The following is an 18,647-nucleotide window of genomic DNA, read 5'->3' as shown; positions in this document are numbered from 1 at the left end:
ACACAGAATACAACATGTACAGTGCTCACTTTATATTATTGTTTATTACAAATATTTGCACTGTAAAAAAGAAAAACAAAAGAAATACCATTTTTCAATTCACCTGTCCACTCAGTCCTATTTCTTGTTCAGCCAATCACTAAGACAAACAAGTTTGTTTACATTTATGGGAGATAATGCTGCTTGCTTCTTATTTACAATGTCACCTGAAAATGAGAACAGGTGTTTGCATGGCACTGTGGTAGCCAGCGTTGCAAGGTATTTACGTGCCAGATATGCTAACCATACATATGCCCCTTCATGCTTCGACTTGTACATTGTTTTGTTTTTGAGTGCAGTTATGTGTAAAAAAATAAATTCTACATTCTACAGTACTTGTATAAGGTGAATTGAAAAATACTATTTCTTTTGTTTCTCCTTTTTACAGTGCAATATTTGTAATAAAAATATAAAGTGAGCACTGTTCTGTGTTGTAACTGAAATCAATATATTTGAAAACGTAGAAAAATCCAAATATATCAAACCATAATAGAATGCTAATTTAAATTTAACAGTGCAATTAATCGAGACTTTTTTAATCTAGTTAATTTGTTTTGTGTTAATCGCATGCATTAACTGCGATTGACAGCCCTAATTTCAAGTAATACACAATTTTTTTAAGTTTTCATTTTCATACATGTTTTCTTAAAAATGTACTACTTATAACTGAGTATGGAATAAGTAACATTTATACAATGTAACAAGCAAAATACAATGACTTTGGGAACAATGCAAATATAAGATCTTTGTGGCAGGGCTTATCTTTTTCATCTGTGTTTGTACAGTTCCTAGCACAATGGGATCCTGTTCATGACTGGGGCTCCTAAATATTGCTACATCAAACAAAACAAACAAACCAATGTAACTCCTACAACATCTTGCTCTACAGATTTGTGAACAGTTTATCCTCACACACAGAAAAACAGATATAACACTATCCACTTTTCAATGCCTGTCCATTCCCAAAAGATAGGCAGTTAAGGCCTTGTCTATCCTCGTGGTGGCATATAAGGTATGGGTAACTACACACCACAGTGAAAAGCAGGTTGCATCTCTACAGCAGCGTGTAGCTACACATGGCAGTGAAAGGCTCTGGCAGTGGGGAGGCAGCAGGGAAAGGCTCTGCTGGCAGGCAACTATCGGAGCCCTTCCCTGTGGTGGGCAACTATCGGAGCCCTTCCCCACTGTAAGAGTCTTTTTCCCCACTGCAGTGAAAGACTCTTACAGTGGGGAAAGACTCCAGCAGCAGGTAGACAGCTGGATACTACACTGCTAAAAACAGGCTCATGGGAGGCACTGCTTGGGAGTGTAGAGAGCAGCACAGGGTACATACACAAAAGATCTGGCGTGTCTGTACTCTATTCACCAAGGCAGTACTTCCCCATCTACACTGCTATTGATATCCATGCTTGCTGGGCATGCAGTGTCTGTACTCTAAACGCCACTGAAAGTGAAGACATAGCCTAAGAGGAAGTTTCTTAGAATTAGCCTGAATTTTGAACGAACATTTCACTCAAACATAAATGTCTCCTTCAGAAAGCATGTGGCTTTTTAAGTATTTTCCCATTTAGATATAACTGGTACAGTGGGAAGGGCCAGATTCTGATATTAGTTACACTGGATGAGTCCGGAGTAGCAGCCTTGAGGTTAATGGAATTATAGCAGCATAAACCACTGAAAGTGAGTTCAACATTTGGAAGGGAAAAAAACAAAACAGCAAGACCTAAAACTCACCTGAGCAGAAGATACAAGAGTCCCAAAGAGAGGAGACAAAATATCTATTTAAAAAACAACAACAACAACAACAAAAACACACTATTAACCACATCTTTATAAGTAAAATACTCATATACACTTTAGATCTTGTAACAATTTGTTAATTACTATTGCACATGGACCTGGTAAAATGATAGGGAGACTCTCTCATCTAGATTGCTGGCTTAAATGCAGTCCAGACAAGCAGCATCAGCGACTGTTTGTGAAATAATTTGGGGGTGACAATTCAGTTCTCATTGATTGTCTGTCTACAAAAAAAAATAGCAAACTTGTTGGCAGAGAGCAATGGAGAATGAGCTACCCTGTCACCTCTGAAGGTGGGCCCTTCAGAACAGGTTTGAAGAACATCAGCAAGGTAACAAAGACATTTGTACTGATATTGTCCATACTATGCTTGTGCTGGACCTGAAGGACTTGAGTCTCCTGACAACAATTCAGCATTTTCCACTTCCTTCATTTTTAGGGTGAGGGTGGGGAGAAGCAAATGCAGCTAGAGCACAGAGACAGCCTCTGATCCTACAACTGGATTCTTATAGGTCAACTCCTACTGAAGTCAGTGAGGCCACACAAGAGTCTTATTGAAGGATTAAGGCCCAAGACAGAAGCTTCATATTCTTGTGTATTAGAATTTATAACAGATTGCCCACTGATAATGCATTAACAAAATCTGAATGTTTAAAGCACTAAAAGATTTACTTCAAAATATAATCACATACATGCTTTCCCAAAATATTATCAGATGAAATATTTTAAACCTGGTTTTGCAGATTAAATGCACAAAAACTATCCCCTAGTTCAGGGCTCAAGCAAGCAAGATGCAGAACACTTCTGAGAAAGGATGAAAGCCCTCAAGTCCCACTGAACTCAGAGAGATGTGAGAATCCTCAGCATCTTGATTTACTCCTGTAAAATCTTGCAGTATGGATCCCTCAGACAACACATCAGCACTTTGGGCATACAACACTGGTGAGAATATTGGCTAAAGAATCAACCACACCCTGAGGCATGACTCTCTTCACTTAATTTCATTGTGCACAAGCACAGGGCTACAAATATGTACACTCATATTGGTACAAGCACTTCCATGTTGCTAAAGGTCAGCCCACAAATCTCATACAGAAATAAATGCACACTGTATGACTATTTTAATTTGTAATTCATCAGATTTCTATTTAATTAAATACACACAGATCGTTAGTGTAACATTACTGCTGAAGTTCAAGATGTACTACATATGTATTAAGAAATATGAAGTTATTTTTTGCACATCAGCTGTAACTGGCCTATTTATCTGGTATGGCATCTCTGAAGTGTCAATACTCCACACAGAAGGAGTTATTCAACCTTGGGTTGAACCCAGATTTCCAGTAATTTCTAGGACTGCCGATCCGAATGCTTTAAAAATTCAGCAATAATCGCAAATTTGGAGGGGTGTGTAATTCAGCACCTAGGAAATGCACTTTATTCCAGGGAGCCTCCAATGGTGGGAGCTCCTATAGGACCCTAATAATGAATTAAAATCCTTCTCCCTCAGCAGAACCCCAAAAGGCAGCAACGCAAGCACCATGCAACCTCTCTCAGGTAGATGCTTCCAGTGACACACAAGGGTGTATTGTGTATTCCTTGCATTGGGAACTGGTACCAAAGGGTTATGGCCATGAAACACTGTTTCTGTAGGAATTAAACATTTACCTTTTATGTGAAGTGCTCCAGAGTTGTACTTAGACTTAATACCTTTGACTTTAGTGACAAAGAATCTGAAAGGGTTCCCTCCATTCAACAAATCCCAAGTGTCCTGGCCTTCACTTGCTACCTTATAATGTTTTTCTGGCTTTTGGCTCACTGGGAGCTCATCATCTTCAAATCTACGTGAAGGCTGCTTTTTAGGTGCACTATATTTCTCCTCTTTGACTGCTTCCTTTTGTGCATGCTGTGGTTGACCTTCAGATTCAGGCTCCTCATCACTACTTGAAAGGCACCAACCTAAACCTTCTTGGGAAGTTCTCTGGATTTTTGCTGGTGAAATTTCTGTAGAAAAACTTGTATCATTAAATTTCACAGGGGAGGCTTTTCTCTTGTGACCAACTTTTCTGGCCTCTGAACATGGGTACTGTGATCCACTAGTTTTGCCATGTCCACTGTGAGACAATGAAGATGTAGATGGCTTTTCAGCATCATTATTTTCTTCTGTACTTTCATCACTGCTAGATACCGTCCATTTCCCATGCTCACTTTCTTGAGACATGTTTCTGCAAAAAAATAAATAAACAAATAAATAAACACCACAAAAACTGTGCTTTATGCCTACTGTACTTCTCAAAGGGGCGTTTTCCTTGTCAGAGCTTATTTACTCTTCACCATCCTGAACTTTCACCCTGACTTTGAGATTTTCTTATTTAAGGGGTCATCCAGAGAGCTTTTCACTTAGAAACCCTCCAAAAGTATGCAAGACTTAGGTTATGTCTACATATAAACTGCTATAGTGGAGTCACTCACTACAGCGACAGGAGGAATTCTCCAGTCACTGTAGTTAATCCACCTCCCCAAGAGGCAATAGGTCTACAGAAGACAGAATATTCAGAATTCTTCAGTTGACCTAGTGCTGTCTGCGCTGGAGATTAGTTGGTTTAACTACATAGCTCAGGGGTATGGATTTTTCACCCCCCTGAACAATGTAATGTAGCTGGTCTGACCTAACTTTTTAGGATAGCTCTGGCCTTAAATCAAGAATTTATTTTAAGCCCGGGAGACAGACTGCAACACCTACTGACTTTTGCAATGGGAGGGCTCATCAAAACGATAGGCTACTAACCAATGGGGAAACCACAATTAAAAAAACAATCTTGGGAAAAGAAAACTTTACTAAAAAGGCTGAAGTAGGAAAAGGGATTGAGGTTCAGATTAGTTAGTTTCATAACCAGTTCAGCTACTATCCTTAGGCCTGGTCCCCACTAAGCCCCCACTTCGGACTAAGGTACGCAAATTCAGCTACGTTAATAACGTAGCTGAATTCGAAGTACCTTAGTCCGAACTTACCGCGGGTCCAGACGCGGCAGGAAGGCTCCCCCGTCGATGCCGCGTACTCCTCTCGGCGAGCTGGAGTACCGGCGTCGACGGCGAGCACTTCCGGGATCAATCCGGGATCGATTTATCGCGTCTTAACCAGACGCGATAAATCGATCCCAGAACATCGATTGCCTGCTGCCGGACCCTCCGTATACTGCACATGTAACAGCAGCCAGCAGGAAGTGAAAGGCAACTAGTTTATTAATCCAGGAGTCAAATAGACAAATGAAAGACCTGCATCAAAAGACAAACTGCAAGGCCAATAGCCCCTAATCTAGAGCCATGATGCCTATAGGAAATCAGCCAGTAACTAATAGCTGGATTGAGATAGCTGACACTTATTTGTAAAGAGAAAAAAAGGTACAGTACATATAAATTGTATCTATTAGACTGTATCCCTCTTATATGTCACTTTCTGAATTGGCTCTCATTTTGCAAAGACTTGTACACATATTTAACTCGGCGGAGCTATTTGTATCTAAAGTTAAGCATGTATATGCGTTAGGGTTTTAGGGTTTGTCTACACATGGAGTTATTCCAGAACAACATTCCGTGTGGACCCATTTATTCTGAAATAAGAACGCCTTGCTTCTGTTTAGTGTAATTCACTTTGAAAAATCTCATGTGTGTGTATATATATATATATATATATATATATGGTGTCCTTCCAGACCAGCTCCACGTAACACCTATTATGCTCTAAAGTCAAATCTGACTTTGACCCAATTAGCTGTCACGTACAAACCCTTAGACTGAAAGCGCTTCGGGGGGAGAATCCTGCCTTTGTCCAGCTCAACACGGCCCTGGTCCCGAGGGGAGCTACAGCCAACCCACTCGGGACGAGACCCCCCAGGCCCAGCCCGACACAGGGAGCCCGCAGGACCATCCACCGCAGAGAGGCACAGTCCCATGCCCCCCACCCGCCTTCGCACGCCGCGGCCCAGCGCTCCCGGCACCCCGCGAAGATCGCTCCTGCCACCCGCCGGAGCAGTAGGTGCTTGAGGGCCGCTGCACCTGCTGGTCCCGAGATCCTGCGCCCTCCCCTGGCTCCGCAGGCCGGGTCTAGCCCCGCCCAGGTTCCTCACGCACCTGCGCCGCTCCGCCTCCGCGGGCTCAGGGACGCTGCTCGCCAGAGCTCCGGCGCTGACTGAACTGTCCCGCGCAGAGCCGGGTCCCACCTCTTCCCGTTCCGGGGCGGGCTCCCTCCGGGTCCTATCACCCGTCTGGTTCGCCTGGGTCCCTGACGGAGGGGAGGGGGCGGGGCCTGGGAAAGCGGGGGCGGGACCATCCCAACCTTCTCAGCCAATGACGCCTTCCCCGCGCTCCGCACCAATAGCAGGCGGCGTTGTGGTTGCCCCGCGGAAGTTAAGCGAGGCGGGCGGGTTACTATAACGGAGAAGAGGGATAAGAACAGTTGTGTCATGTGCGTAGCCCCCAGCCGAGCCGGGAGCGGCAGGTCGAGCGGGGAGCGCTACGTGCGGGTAGGTACCGGTCCGGCGCGCCCCGCGAGGGGGCGGGATCCCCCATACTCAGGGCGCGGGGCCGATTGGTTTGTAGGATCCGAGACTGCGCGGGAGGCGGGTCGCGGGGACACCTGGGCCCGCTCATGAGAACCCAGAAGCGGCCCGACACTGACCGGGCTCAGCCGGGGAGCGGCCGAATGTTCCCAGGCAGTCACCCGGGCAGCTCCGTGGGGCTCCGGCGCAGGGGCCGCAGCGTGGGCTGCGGGCGGCCCTCAGCTCCACAGGCGCGTTGTGTCTGTTTCACTGGGACGGGGCTCGCCCTTGATCCCAGTCTCTCCCATGCCTCTGAAACCCCTCCGAGCTAGACGTGCTGGAAGGCGGCAGAGAGCTAGTGCCAAGTAGTATTTGCATAATCATTCCTTCAGTGCATTATTAATTACTGCATGAAGTGCTCTGCTAATGAGGATAGTTGTACGACGGTTTAGAGGAAAGAGTGGGAGAAAAAGGGGTTTAAATTAATCAAATTAAGAACACAGCCTACATCAAAACTGGCTCAGCCTAACAAAATGAAGTGACATAGGATTTGATTCCTTCTGTATTCTAATTTACTACAAGCGCATGACTACAGCTAACAAAGAATGTAACTGCAAGCCCCTGTTATCAGAATGCTGATGAAATAGGCAAGTTACACCAAGTAACTTGATAATGAAAGGCATGAACAAATAGAAATTTCATTGCACATTTTTTTGCTTAAAGCCCTTAGAGTGATAGACAGCAGCCCTGTGTCTTTTTTTTTTCTTTGTCCTCTTACATTCCCACCTGGAATAGCTCATAAATATACCCCCCCTCCAATATTACCAAAATAAAAGTGGAACCCATGTTGTGGTTTGTTATCAGCACTTATGGGAGAAAATCCCTCATTAGAATTGTATGATTCAAAATATGTTATTTACGTTAACCTTCCTCTTAATACATGTGTAGAAAATACACTGGTTTTTTTTCTGAAATGCTAGTTTCTCTGAAAAGATTTGCTCCTTCCTGATTATGAACCATGGCCGTTCCCCAGCCATTTGTTCATGCTGTGGCCTAAACCTGCATTGTGACTTAAGTGGAAGTTAAAGATGCTCAGTACTTTAAAGAGAAGCTCAAAGCTTCATAGGAGCAGGTCTTTTGTGTAAGTTGGTTTCCAGGAATCTGTTCAAAATGTTAGGCCTGGTCTACATTACACAGTTAGGTTGACGTAAGGTGCCTTGTATCAACCTAGCTGCAGAAGGGTCTTCACTTAAATTTGGCTCCTGCTAATGTAAGTGCCGCTCTATGCTGATTTAGTAACACCACCTCCCTGAGTGGCATAGAGTCACACTCGATGTAATTAGGTTGGTGTAGTGTCAGTGCAGACACTGTGTTGCTTATGTTGACTGTTACAGGTCTTCAGGAGCCATCCCACAATGCCCAACATTGACAATACAATAGGTACAAGTACTTCTGGCTGGTGAGGATGTGTACTGCTGACACAACGAGCCAAGTGTGTGCACACTCAAGCAATTTAATAATTGTGGTGGCTGTATGGTGACATTAGTTAGGTCGACATAATTTTGTAGTGTAGACATGGCCTTCGACTCCCACAAGGTCCTAAATTTACCAGATATTTATGCACAGTTAAAATGAAAAGAATGTAAACCACACTAATAAGAAAACATTTTTGATGTAGTGAATTAATAACAATTTACTAACTGGAAAAAAGTTTTTATATTTAAAGACATCAAGCTGAAATTTAGGGTTGTGGGTTTTTTGTTTTGTTTTTTAATGAGCTAAAAGCAGTAGTATTCCACTGGCCGTGAGTCACCTTGTGAGATAAGGCATGCAAAATGTTTTCAGACAGCAATATGATTTTTAAGTTGCAGGTTTTAAATGTGATATCTTTTTCCAAATAAGTATTTGTTTATTTCTCACACACAGTTTTAATAAGTAATAACAGTAACTTCAGGTCAGGTGTCCTGTTGTTTCTTAATGGAAATCTATTTACTTTCTTTAGGTTTTTGAAGCATGTGATGAAGATAAAAAAGGATATTTAAGCAGAGAGGACTTTAAGGTCGCTGTAGTGATGCTATTTGGTTACAAACCCTCAAAGGTATGGCTTATTTTTTTTTCTCCATCATGTCTTAAAGACTACGTTTATAAGGATATCTCATTATTGAGAGCACCGTATGCAAAGTAGTCTAATAGATCCAGTTGGGCAGAGCTGTTACAATTCATGACGTTAACAGAAGTATAGTCTGATTCTTAGAAGTCAGGTGTCAGCTGTGTGTGTGTATTTAAAAACAAAAGGCCCAAGCTATTAATTTTCATGTTGTGAATATTGTCACTATCCACATTAATTTTGCAAAATCCTGCTCTGAGGGTGTACAAGGTGGGTGGGAAAAGAGGGTGTAGTGAGCCCTGCTTAGTTTAAAGTGTGATATGAGAGCCAAATGATTGTGCATTAATATATACACAGGCCATTTGCTTATTTCATGATGCTCTTTGAGAAGAAATTACTGTCTGTTACAATAAGTAAACACATATTCGTGGAGTCACTTACGGCTCCAAGAAGTGCAAAATGTACTTCTTCAACCTTGCCTTTTCTGACATATAAACACAGCAGCATGCACTTTGTTTGTTTTAAAGCCTACCAAAATACTATGCAACATACACATTTTTTTGTCTTGGGAGAGGATGAGAGAGAGAATAAAATACATGTGCGAAATGTTAGTCTTGTCGCTTCTTACAGTATTGGAATGCAGTCATATACTTTGGGGATGGGAATGGTACCTGAACAGAATAGATAGAGCATGTATAAAAGATTATACAATCATGGTGTTGTATGTAATCACTGAAATAAATGTATCTGTGTCCATCACCATGTTACTATCCAGACGCATGTTTACACATGTAGCTGGTTAATCTTGCATAGTGTCCACTTAATAAGGAAATAAAGTACTGTGCACTATGTTAATTTCTCAACCAGCTTCTCCCAATTTATTAAAGCAATCACTCTTCATGGAGGCCTGCATGTGCTGCAAGCTAACTTCAAACCACTTGTCACTCATTTAAGTTCTAAAAAAGTATCCTAAAAATTTTAGTGTTGTTTTTCCCCCCATGATCAGATTACTTAAAAATAACAGAATAGAATTTTACCAAACTTTACAAAAATATTTTCCTCAGCTGGCTTTCAGCGTTGGGGAGGCAGGGGAGGGAGGGGGAGCCTGCACACCGACTCCTCGCTCCTTCTCCCTCCCTCCTGCTTCCAAAATGCCGCAAGCCAGCTGATTGCCCTGGGCAGGAGGGAGGCGGGAGGAGCAAGGACTTGGCGCACCTCCACTCCCTCCCCTGCCTCCTGCCCGGGGCAATCAGCTGGCTTGCCGCATTCGGGAGGCAGGAGGGAGGGGGAGCCTGTGCGCCAAGTCCTCGCTCCTCCCTCCAAAATGCCGCAAGCCAGCTGATTGCCGCCAGCCGGGGGAAGAAGGGGAAGGCACTGATCCTCAGAGTCTGCTGGCGGGTGGGAGGCGCTGCGGGGGAGGGGGCTGTAGGGAGGCTGTCAGCTGTGGAGAAAGCAGGCAGCCAAAGAACGTAACAGTGGAGCATTGCACAACTTTAAATGAGTATGCTCCCTAATTGATCAGCAACGAAACAATGTTAAGCGGGACGACTTTAAGTGAGGAGTTACTGTAAGTCCATTTGAGTTCAGTTAAACATATATTTATTTTTGAAAGATTGGGGACTTAGTTAGAATTGGTGTACTCTTTGGCCTTGTCTACATAGTTTTGTTGACGACGTCAGTTTTTGTCAACAGAATAGTGGCGGTTTACGCACTACAATGCTCCTCCTGCCAATTTAACTCTCCTGATATGCTGACAAAATAAAACCACCTCAATGAGAGGTGCATTGCTTTTTGCAGCAAAGTCAGATTGACACAGCATCAGTGTAGACACTGTGCTTGCTTATGTCACCATAAATGGCCTCCAAGAGGTGTCCAACAATGCCCATGCTGACCGCTCTGGTCCACAGTTCGAACTCTGCTGCCCTGCAGCCTGGTACACAGGCATCTGCCCTTCCCCCCTTTAAAGGATTGGAATTTTTGAAATTCCACTTCCTATTTGCTCGGTGTGCAGACCTCACATTGCATCTTCCCAGCTGACCATGGCGGCTCCACACAGCAAACTTTTCTGGAGGTACTTGCCAATCTTTTGCTAAAGGTTCCTTAGCAGTGCTGCTTTTTTTTTCCTTCCCCCACTATAGGAAACTTTGCGGTGCCAGTCAGTAATCACTTCTGCAGGGATCAAAGCAGCACACAGGCAAGCAGCATAGGGACCCAGTCTGAAGCCGCACACATGCAGGAGATGCATCCTTGTTTACCCTCCGGAGTGAGATACCAGCTTGAATTTACCCCCACCTGTGGAAAACGGTGGCAGAATTTACAATAGTGTCCCTAGTCACTTGCACTGATCCCCTTAAAAAAAAAACACCTAGACCCTTGGCTCCATCTTGGACCCTCTCTCCCCTGGGCTGAACTCACCATGTTTAGTGCTGTTGCTGAGCTGTGTGCTTGCCAAGGGAGAGTGAGAAAGAGATGTATTTAACTATTATGATTCAATGCTGTGAGTGCACTCACAATACTGCCTCTGTTCGTTGTTTCCTGTGTTCTGGAGGGGAACTTCCTACACACCAATGGAGTGCCTCCATCAGACAAGGAGGCGACCCAGGAGCATAAGGAGGATATGTTTAGGGAGGTGCTCCGATCATCTGATGCCGCAGATCATGATCACAGAGAGAGACAATTCATGAAAAATTGAAAATAGCCTGGAAAGGAAGCAGCACCAAGAGCGTGTTTTAGAGGGGTGGGAGCGGATGATAAAACTGATGCATGACCAAACAGAGATCCTGAAGTCCCTGATTGCACTGCAGTCAGAATATGTGTGCTTGCCTTCCTCTGCAGCCTATACAGAACTGCGTGCCACGCCCTCCCCTGGCCTGTCGCAGTAGCCCCTTCATTTCACCCCTTTGGACAGGTAATAATAGCTGGATTTGAACACAGCTATGAGTGCCTCCTTTAAGAGAGTGCTTCTCAGAGTCCTCTCCCATGCAAGAAATCAAATCCTGTGTATTGGTTATTGCTGTTTAATAAAAATGCACTCATAGAAAGAAAATGAATCTTTATTTTTTCCTACACACAATGGTTGCTGCTGGAATTCATACACAGTGGCAATTGGCACATTTGCAAACTATAAATCATGCTCAGGAAGCAATCCTCACAAGGGTTGTTCCAGGTGGCAAGTAAACAAGCCTGAATGAATGCATTACCGTATTTTCCGGCGTATAAGACGACTTTTTAACCCAGGAAAATCTTCTCAAAAGTCGGGGGTCGTCTTATAGGGCGGGTGCTGAAACTTCCGAGCCGGACTGGAGAATCTGCGGTCGCCGCATATGGTGGGGGGAGCTCAAAAACGGCCGCGGCCGCATCCCCGCTGTATGCGGCGACCGTATGAAAGCAGCAAGGGCGGCGCTGTACAAGTACGGTAGAAGAAAATCCACTCACCAGGATTCATGGAAAGAAGTGACTTAACGCGGTCCCGATGACGAGGTGAGGGGGCGCCTCACTGGGAAGGTGTAAGTGAAGGGCGGAGCAAGCTGCAGGTGTCCGGGACGCCTGGGGTATGGAAAAAAGAGAGAGAGCAGCGCTGTGCCCAGAAAAACACGCCTCTTTCACCCGTCTGGCCCGCCCTTGTATCCTAGTACCGTACCTCCTTCTCTGCCTCTCAGATCTCGCTCCTGAGGACCGCAGTGAAGCGGCGCAGGCGCGCATGTGCGAGATCTGAGAGGCAGAGAAGGAGGTACTAGGATACAAGGGCGGGCCAGACGGGTGAAAGAGGCATGTTTGCGCTACCGCTCTGATAGTCTTGGAGACAGGGAGGGCTGGGCAGGCAGGGAGAGCTGACCAATCCAAACAGGCTTTGTATACAACAACCAGCCAATTGCCGGTAAGGTACATCGCTTGCCGTCATTGGCTGGTTGTTGTATACTGGGTACCACATACAGTACAGCACCAGTATCTGTACCTGTTCATACAGTATAGCACCAGTACATACAGTACAGTATAAAAATGTCCAACAGCCAAAACCCCATCATGGCTCCACCAGCAAGAAGAAAGAAATATGAAGCCAGTTTCAAACTTAAAGTTGTAAACTTTGCCAAGGAACATAATAACTGCGCTGCTGCAAGACAATATGGAGTAACAGAAAAGATGGTTCGGGACTGGAAAGCAAATGAAAAAGCATTAAAGAGTATGCCAAGGGGTAAGTGTGCATTAAGAAGAGGCACGCCACATTGGCCAGAACTCGAAAAACATGTAGCAGACATGGTGAATGAGCATCGCCAAAACGGTTATGTAGTGACACGAAATAAAATACGTTTGTTTGCACTTCAGTGGGCCAAATCTAACCCAGATCACAGCAACAGATTTAAGGCCACTGTATCCTGGTGTACTAGATTCATGGGAAGGCATAATATGGTACTGAGGCAAAAGACGAAAATTGCCCAAAAATTACCTGCAGATCTTGATAGCAAAGTAAATAGTTTCCATCGATACGTAATACAACAGCGCACTAAACATGGCTATGCGTTAAGTAGTATTGGAAATATGGATGAAACTCCAATGAATTTTGATATGGTTGGAAATAAAACTGTCCATCAAAAAGGTGAAAAAACAATTTTAATGAAAACAGGACATGAGAAGTCCAGTTTTACAGTGGTACTAGGATGCACAGCTGATGGCGCCAAACTGAGACCAATGATTGTTTTTCTTTTAAAAATAATGCCGAAACTCAAGTTCCCTGTTGGTTGTTTTGTACATGTGAATGAAAAAGGCTGGATGGATGAAGAAGGGGTAAAGCTATGGCTTGATAATGTATGGAGCAGGCGACCAGGTGGACTTATTCAAAAATGTAGTCTACTGGTGTGGGATATGTTCAGGGCTCATTTAACTCCCAGCACCAAGCAAAGGCTTGCAAGACTAAACACAGATGCGGCAGTTATTCCTGCAGGATTTACATCGTTGGTACAGCCACTGGATGTGTGCCTAAACAAGCCATTTAAAGATCGCATTCGAGAACCGTGGAATGAATGGATGGTTAGCGGCGAAAAGTCATTCACAAAAGGAGGAAACATGCGTGCTCCACAGTTGTCTGTTTTGTGCAAGTTTGTCATAAAAGCCTGGAATGATATTGATGCAGAAACAGTAATCAAGTCTTTCAAGAAGTATGGCATATCAAATTCATTAGATGGTATGGAGGACGACTACTTGTGGCAAGATGAAGAGGAAGCCGAAGCTGAGACCACACCATCTGATACGGAATTCGATCCATACGATGACTGCCTTACAAATGTATCACAAGATGTCATTGATGTACTTATGATATCAGATGACGAACAGGAGGATTTTGAAGGCTTTTAAAGGGAAACTGTCACGCCAGCAAAACCTGTAAAAATACCGTAGCTTGCAGTTATGATGGGCGTTGCTAACTCGCCAGGGACTTGCCCGGCACTTGCTCTCTCTATTGTTTGTTATCTTCCTCCTATCATCATCAGTTCCAGTTTGGTTGACAGCTTAGAAAACAAACAGCATGGCAGCTCCCATGGGTTTATTGTCTTATCCTTCCTTTCAGCTTTAGAGTGAATTAGGAAAAGTTGCACTGTTTTATGTTTACATGTTTGATGACAAACAGCCTTATGTTTATAAGTGACAGTTTTCCTGCTAAGTACCTGCATGTCATAAGCATTTGAATTAAAATTACCATATTGAAATCAAATCTGATTTTTTTTTAATTTTTATTTGGTGTGCGTTGGAAGAGGGGTAGTCTTATACAGCGAGTATATCCCAAACTCTATATTTTAACTGGAAAAGTTGGGGGTCGTCTTATACGCCCAGTCGTCTTATAGGCCGGAAAATACGGTATATAAAGACACATTACTGGGGCTCATTGTCAAAATGCTGCTACAAAGCCTCCCTGATTCAAATAGCCCCCTTTTTGAGCCCCTCTAATAGCCCTGGTATCTGGCTGCTCCAAATCAGCTGCCATCTGATCTGCCTCCATGCTCCACCCGTGGGGAAACTTTTCCCCCTTACCGTCACAAATATTATGCAGAGTACAGCAGGCTGCTATGACCATGGGAATATTTTCCTCATTAAGGTCTAACCTGCCATAAAGGCAGCACCAGTGAGCTTTTAATCTGTCAAACACCCATTCGTCAGTCATTCTGCACCTGCTCAACCAGTTGTTGAAGCACTCCTTGCTGCTGTCAAAGTTTCTCGTGTAAGGCTTCATGAGCCATGGGAGTAAGGGGTAGACTAGGTCTCCCAGGATCACCGTGGGCATTTCAATATCCCCCACTGGAATTTTCTGGTCTGGAAAGAAAGTCTCTGCTTGCAGCTTTCTGTATATGCCAATATTCCTGAAGGTGTGTGCATCATGAATCTTTCCTGACCACCCCGCATTGTTATCAGCAAAACAACCCTGGTGATCCACAAGTGCCTGCAGTACCATAGAGAAGCAGCCCTTTCTATTGATGTATTCCATCGCAAGATGGTCCAGGGCCAAAATTGGAATATGCGTGCCGTCTATCACCCTGCTGCAGTTAGGGAATCCCATTGTCACAGAGCCATCCCCCATTTCTCACACATTTCTCAGAAACACAGCCCTTTATAGCAGGATGTGATTAATGGCCCTGCACATTTGTGTAAACGCAACGCCCGTGGTGGACTTCCCAACTCCAAACTGATTCATGACTGATAGTAACAGTCTGGAGTTGCCAGCTTCCCCACAGTGATCACCACACACTTTGCCACTGAGAGGGCTCCTCTCATTTTGGTGTCCTTGTGGAAGGGCAGGGGCGAGCTCCGTACACAGTTCCAGGAACGTGGCTTTGTGCATCCAAAAGTTTTGCAGCTGCTGCTTGTCATACCATACCTGCATAACAATGTGATTCCACCGCTCAGTGCTTTTTTTTCTGAGACCAATAGCAACAGTCCACCGTGTGCAGCTATTCCATGAATGCCAAAAGTAACCTGGAATTGTTTCTTTCCGTGGCACCCAGCAGGGCAGGCACCGCAGATTCCTGTTTGGATTCACAGCTCAGAAAATATTGTATGATCAGCTGCATTGTGTTAATAACCATTATCACAAAACTGGTGAGCAGTGCAGGATCCATGGTTTTTGGGCAGAGATGGCGGGCACACAGTTTACAGGGACTTGAAAAACGGTGCAGAGGGTAGTCAGAAGCCCATAGAATGATGGGACAGAAAAAACTGCATCTTTGGGATGGTAAACCCCCATCCATAATGCCCTGCAATCCATTCCCACAACTCCTAGCAGCAGAAGGTGGCACGTTGCACAGTGGGATAGCTACCCACAGTGCACTGCTCTTTCAATGCTAGAGCACCAACTGTGGATGCGCTCTGCCGACACAAGGAGCATTGTGTGAACATACACAAGCGATGTAATTATAGTGGTTTCTGATTGTCGGAGTAACTTGCGTCGACTTAACTCTGTAGTGTAGACATAGCCTTTGGCTTCTTTTCTGGTCATAGACACACAAATGTTTAATGGGAGGGGAAGTATTTATATTTAAGCTATAGTACTGAACTAATGCTGCAGATGATTTTACAAGATATGCTGTTAAATAGTTATGTGATCAGAATTGAATTCCATTAATTACAGTTGATACAAATTGAAATGACTATAATGGATCAAATTCACCACATGGTGTAAGCAGGCTCAACAATATTGCCTGGTATATTTTCTCTGTTCCAGGTGGAGGTGGATTCAGTAATGGCCTCAGTGCAACAAAAAAATTCAGGTAATATGCAAACAGGCTTTCCTTTCTCTCTAGTCTGTTCTCATTCATGACTTCTGTAATCTAAAAATTAGGTTATAAAGACTTTTAAAAGAACTTTTACATAGTTTTATTTTTATGTAATTTATTTCATTTATTTATTTATTTGCTACAGATTAATTACAGAGATTTACAGAGGCTGTTGATGAGTCAGGATTATTTAATTGCTAAATTCTTGGGACTCATGATGAAAATTCGCTTTTGTCTTTGGTGCAAGGCTGGCAGTTTTCCAGGAAAAACTAATTTAGGGCAGGCAATGGTAAATACCAGTTTAAACTGGGAAAAAGAAAATAATTATTAGAATATACTAATGAAAATTACTGAAAAAATATTTAATGGTTTTTTTGGCATATATAATATTTATATAATATTGAAAACCGAAATATGAGTCATGGCATATAAATTCCTTGAGAAAATACCAAACCAAAATGTATAGAGACATTCCAAACTTCAGTATTATGTTACATATATTAGTATTACCCTTACTGCAGTTGTACTTTTTATTTGTAGAACCCTAAATTAATTTCTGAATCTACTGCCTTGTGTAACCACAATTTGAATATGTAACTAAAGCTAAGTATAATACAGTGTGCATTAATGGAACAGTTTTTAAAACAGAAAATGCCTAGAACTGGGGCTAACTAGTTTTTTCCCTGAGCGGTAAAAGCCCATTATTTTACCTGGTAAAAACCACCTTAGGTATATACTATACTATCCCTGCTTTGGTGCAGATGTATTGACTCAAAATTGAGGGTTTTTTTTTTTTTTTTTTTTTTTAAAGAGGAAGACTTTATAGATGAATTGAAATGGTCTCTTAAATTGTAAGTGGAAAGAGGTGGCTTTTAACAAATAAATGCACTTCTGCAGTACATGCATCCCAAATACAGCAGCATTGTGCTAGAGTATGAGAATCTGAAAATGAAATAGACAGAAGCTGACTAGAAAGAAAAGTAAATCTGGCTAGTCTGTTTTCATAATCTAAGTTGAGAGAAATGCAGGAAGTAAGCAAAGCATGTATTGGTAAGTGATGAAAATTGTCTGACAATGTTCCTCTACCACCATTCCATTTTTTGTCTGTTGGATTGATAAACAGCAGTGGAATCTTATCTGCAAAACTAAGTCCAGACACAAGCATAAAGTTAACTGTTTACTTGGATTTTTAGATTATGGATTTTTAAGTGTCCAGTTGACAGATGAGACAACACTTTATTTCTACCTAGAAATGTGGCTTCTTATGTATTGAGGTAGTTTTGTGCTCTGTAGTTATATTAGATAAAAAGCCAGTGCTAAGAGATCAATGAATGGGCAGCACAGTACTGTAGGGGTCGTTCTTTAACAAGAAAATTGTATACTATAATTTTCCGGTCTTATGTGCCACTTTGAAAGAGAAAATAAATAAATGGATTGCAGCCCTTGTTGCTTTTCTAAGGTTTTACTTCCGTAGTTATCCAATTGAAAGGGATGTTGCTCAGGCAGGCAAGTTCAATGTGTTTAGGCATCCCTTGTTATTAAAGAAATTGTGTATATACAGAACCTAGTAGTTGAAACCAGCATGTGTCTATAATTCTAGAAACTGAGAATGTGATGTTTTCAAGAAGCAGTAATGAAAAAAACATTGGGAACCTGAGAACTTGTAGTTTAAGGTTTGAATTGAGACAGTAGGTGGAGCTGAAGGAGCTATGCTTCTGAACCATATTAGAAATAAATTGATATGGAAAAACTGTAAGAAAAAGAAACCACAGAGGTCTTGTTATATTTGTTTAAAAAAGCTAGCTAATACAGTGACATCGTCCTTTATAAATCATTTCAATTGTATAAAATAGGTCTAAATCTGTATATTTCACAGGTATAAGGCACAAGATTAGCCTACATGAGAATTCTGAGTTGAAATTACATTTATTTCTGTCTTGACTTGTTCTATTTTTAAAAACTAGGGCATACATTTTTTCCTAAGATTTCTTTTTTTTATACAAGTACTTTGCTTTCAGAAATACCAGACAGTTAATTAGGGTTGGATTTGACAAACTATATTTGCATTCCAACCTCTTTTATTTAACTCTCACTAAAAAAAATCAGATACATTTGTTTCTAAGTACATTTACACAATCTGTAATAAGCAATCCAGTGTTACCATGCAATTTTATTAGGAGACTCATAGGAAACCAAACCTGAGGCTACAGAGCATTTCATTGGGTTTAGACAGTGCTGGGAATGATGCCAGCTACATTGTTTGTGCAATACACTCTATGCCTTTATTTGTGGAATGCAAGTGCTATTGACTTTGGAGAGACCACTTCTTTGTCCTGTTCTCCCAGTCTAAGGCAAGATGGCATTGTAGCCAAAAAGACCAGGTAAATGGAAATATAATTTGAGAAG

At 42.7% G+C, this 18,647-nt stretch overlaps 2 protein-coding genes across 16 annotated transcripts in view; one reads left to right on the top strand and one right to left on the bottom strand.

The window, feature by feature from the left end:
• Window positions 1–4,060, bottom strand: part of TDP1 (tyrosyl-DNA phosphodiesterase 1) — a 108,642-nt gene extending 104,582 nt beyond the window's left edge. For 3 of the 4 annotated variants that reach the window (XM_008165717.4, XM_042858591.2, XM_042858592.2), the window contains exons 1-2: window positions 3,508–4,060; window positions 1,774–1,817 (exon numbers count right to left, since the gene is read on the bottom strand). In XM_008165717.4, coding sequence (XP_008163939.1) covers window positions 1,774–1,817; window positions 3,508–4,060 — 597 coding nt within the window. The remainder of the gene's footprint in view (window positions 1–1,773; window positions 1,818–3,507) is intronic. The other variant, XM_065595580.1, reaches the window with a different exon arrangement.
• A 2,106-nt stretch (window positions 4,061–6,166) lies between these two features.
• The window catches only part of EFCAB11 (EF-hand calcium binding domain 11), a 110,969-nt gene continuing 98,488 nt past the window's right edge, over window positions 6,167–18,647 (top strand). For 9 of the 12 annotated variants that reach the window (XR_006176484.2, XM_065595584.1, XM_065595585.1 and 6 more), the window contains exons 1-3: window positions 6,167–6,362; window positions 8,380–8,475; window positions 16,190–16,235. Coding sequence is in view for 9 of the 12 variants with exons in the window: in XM_065595584.1 (XP_065451656.1) it covers window positions 6,303–6,362; window positions 8,380–8,475; window positions 16,190–16,235 (202 nt within the window). In the remaining 3 variants the exon portion in view is untranslated. The other 3 variants (XM_065595581.1, XM_065595582.1, XM_065595583.1) reach the window with 3 other exon arrangements.

The sequence above is a fragment of the Chrysemys picta genome, chromosome 4 (assembly GCF_011386835.1).
Source record: "Chrysemys picta bellii isolate R12L10 chromosome 4, ASM1138683v2, whole genome shotgun sequence".
Classification (NCBI taxonomy): Eukaryota; Metazoa; Chordata; order Testudines; family Emydidae; genus Chrysemys; species Chrysemys picta.
This window is presented reverse-complemented; position numbering and strand designations above follow the sequence as displayed.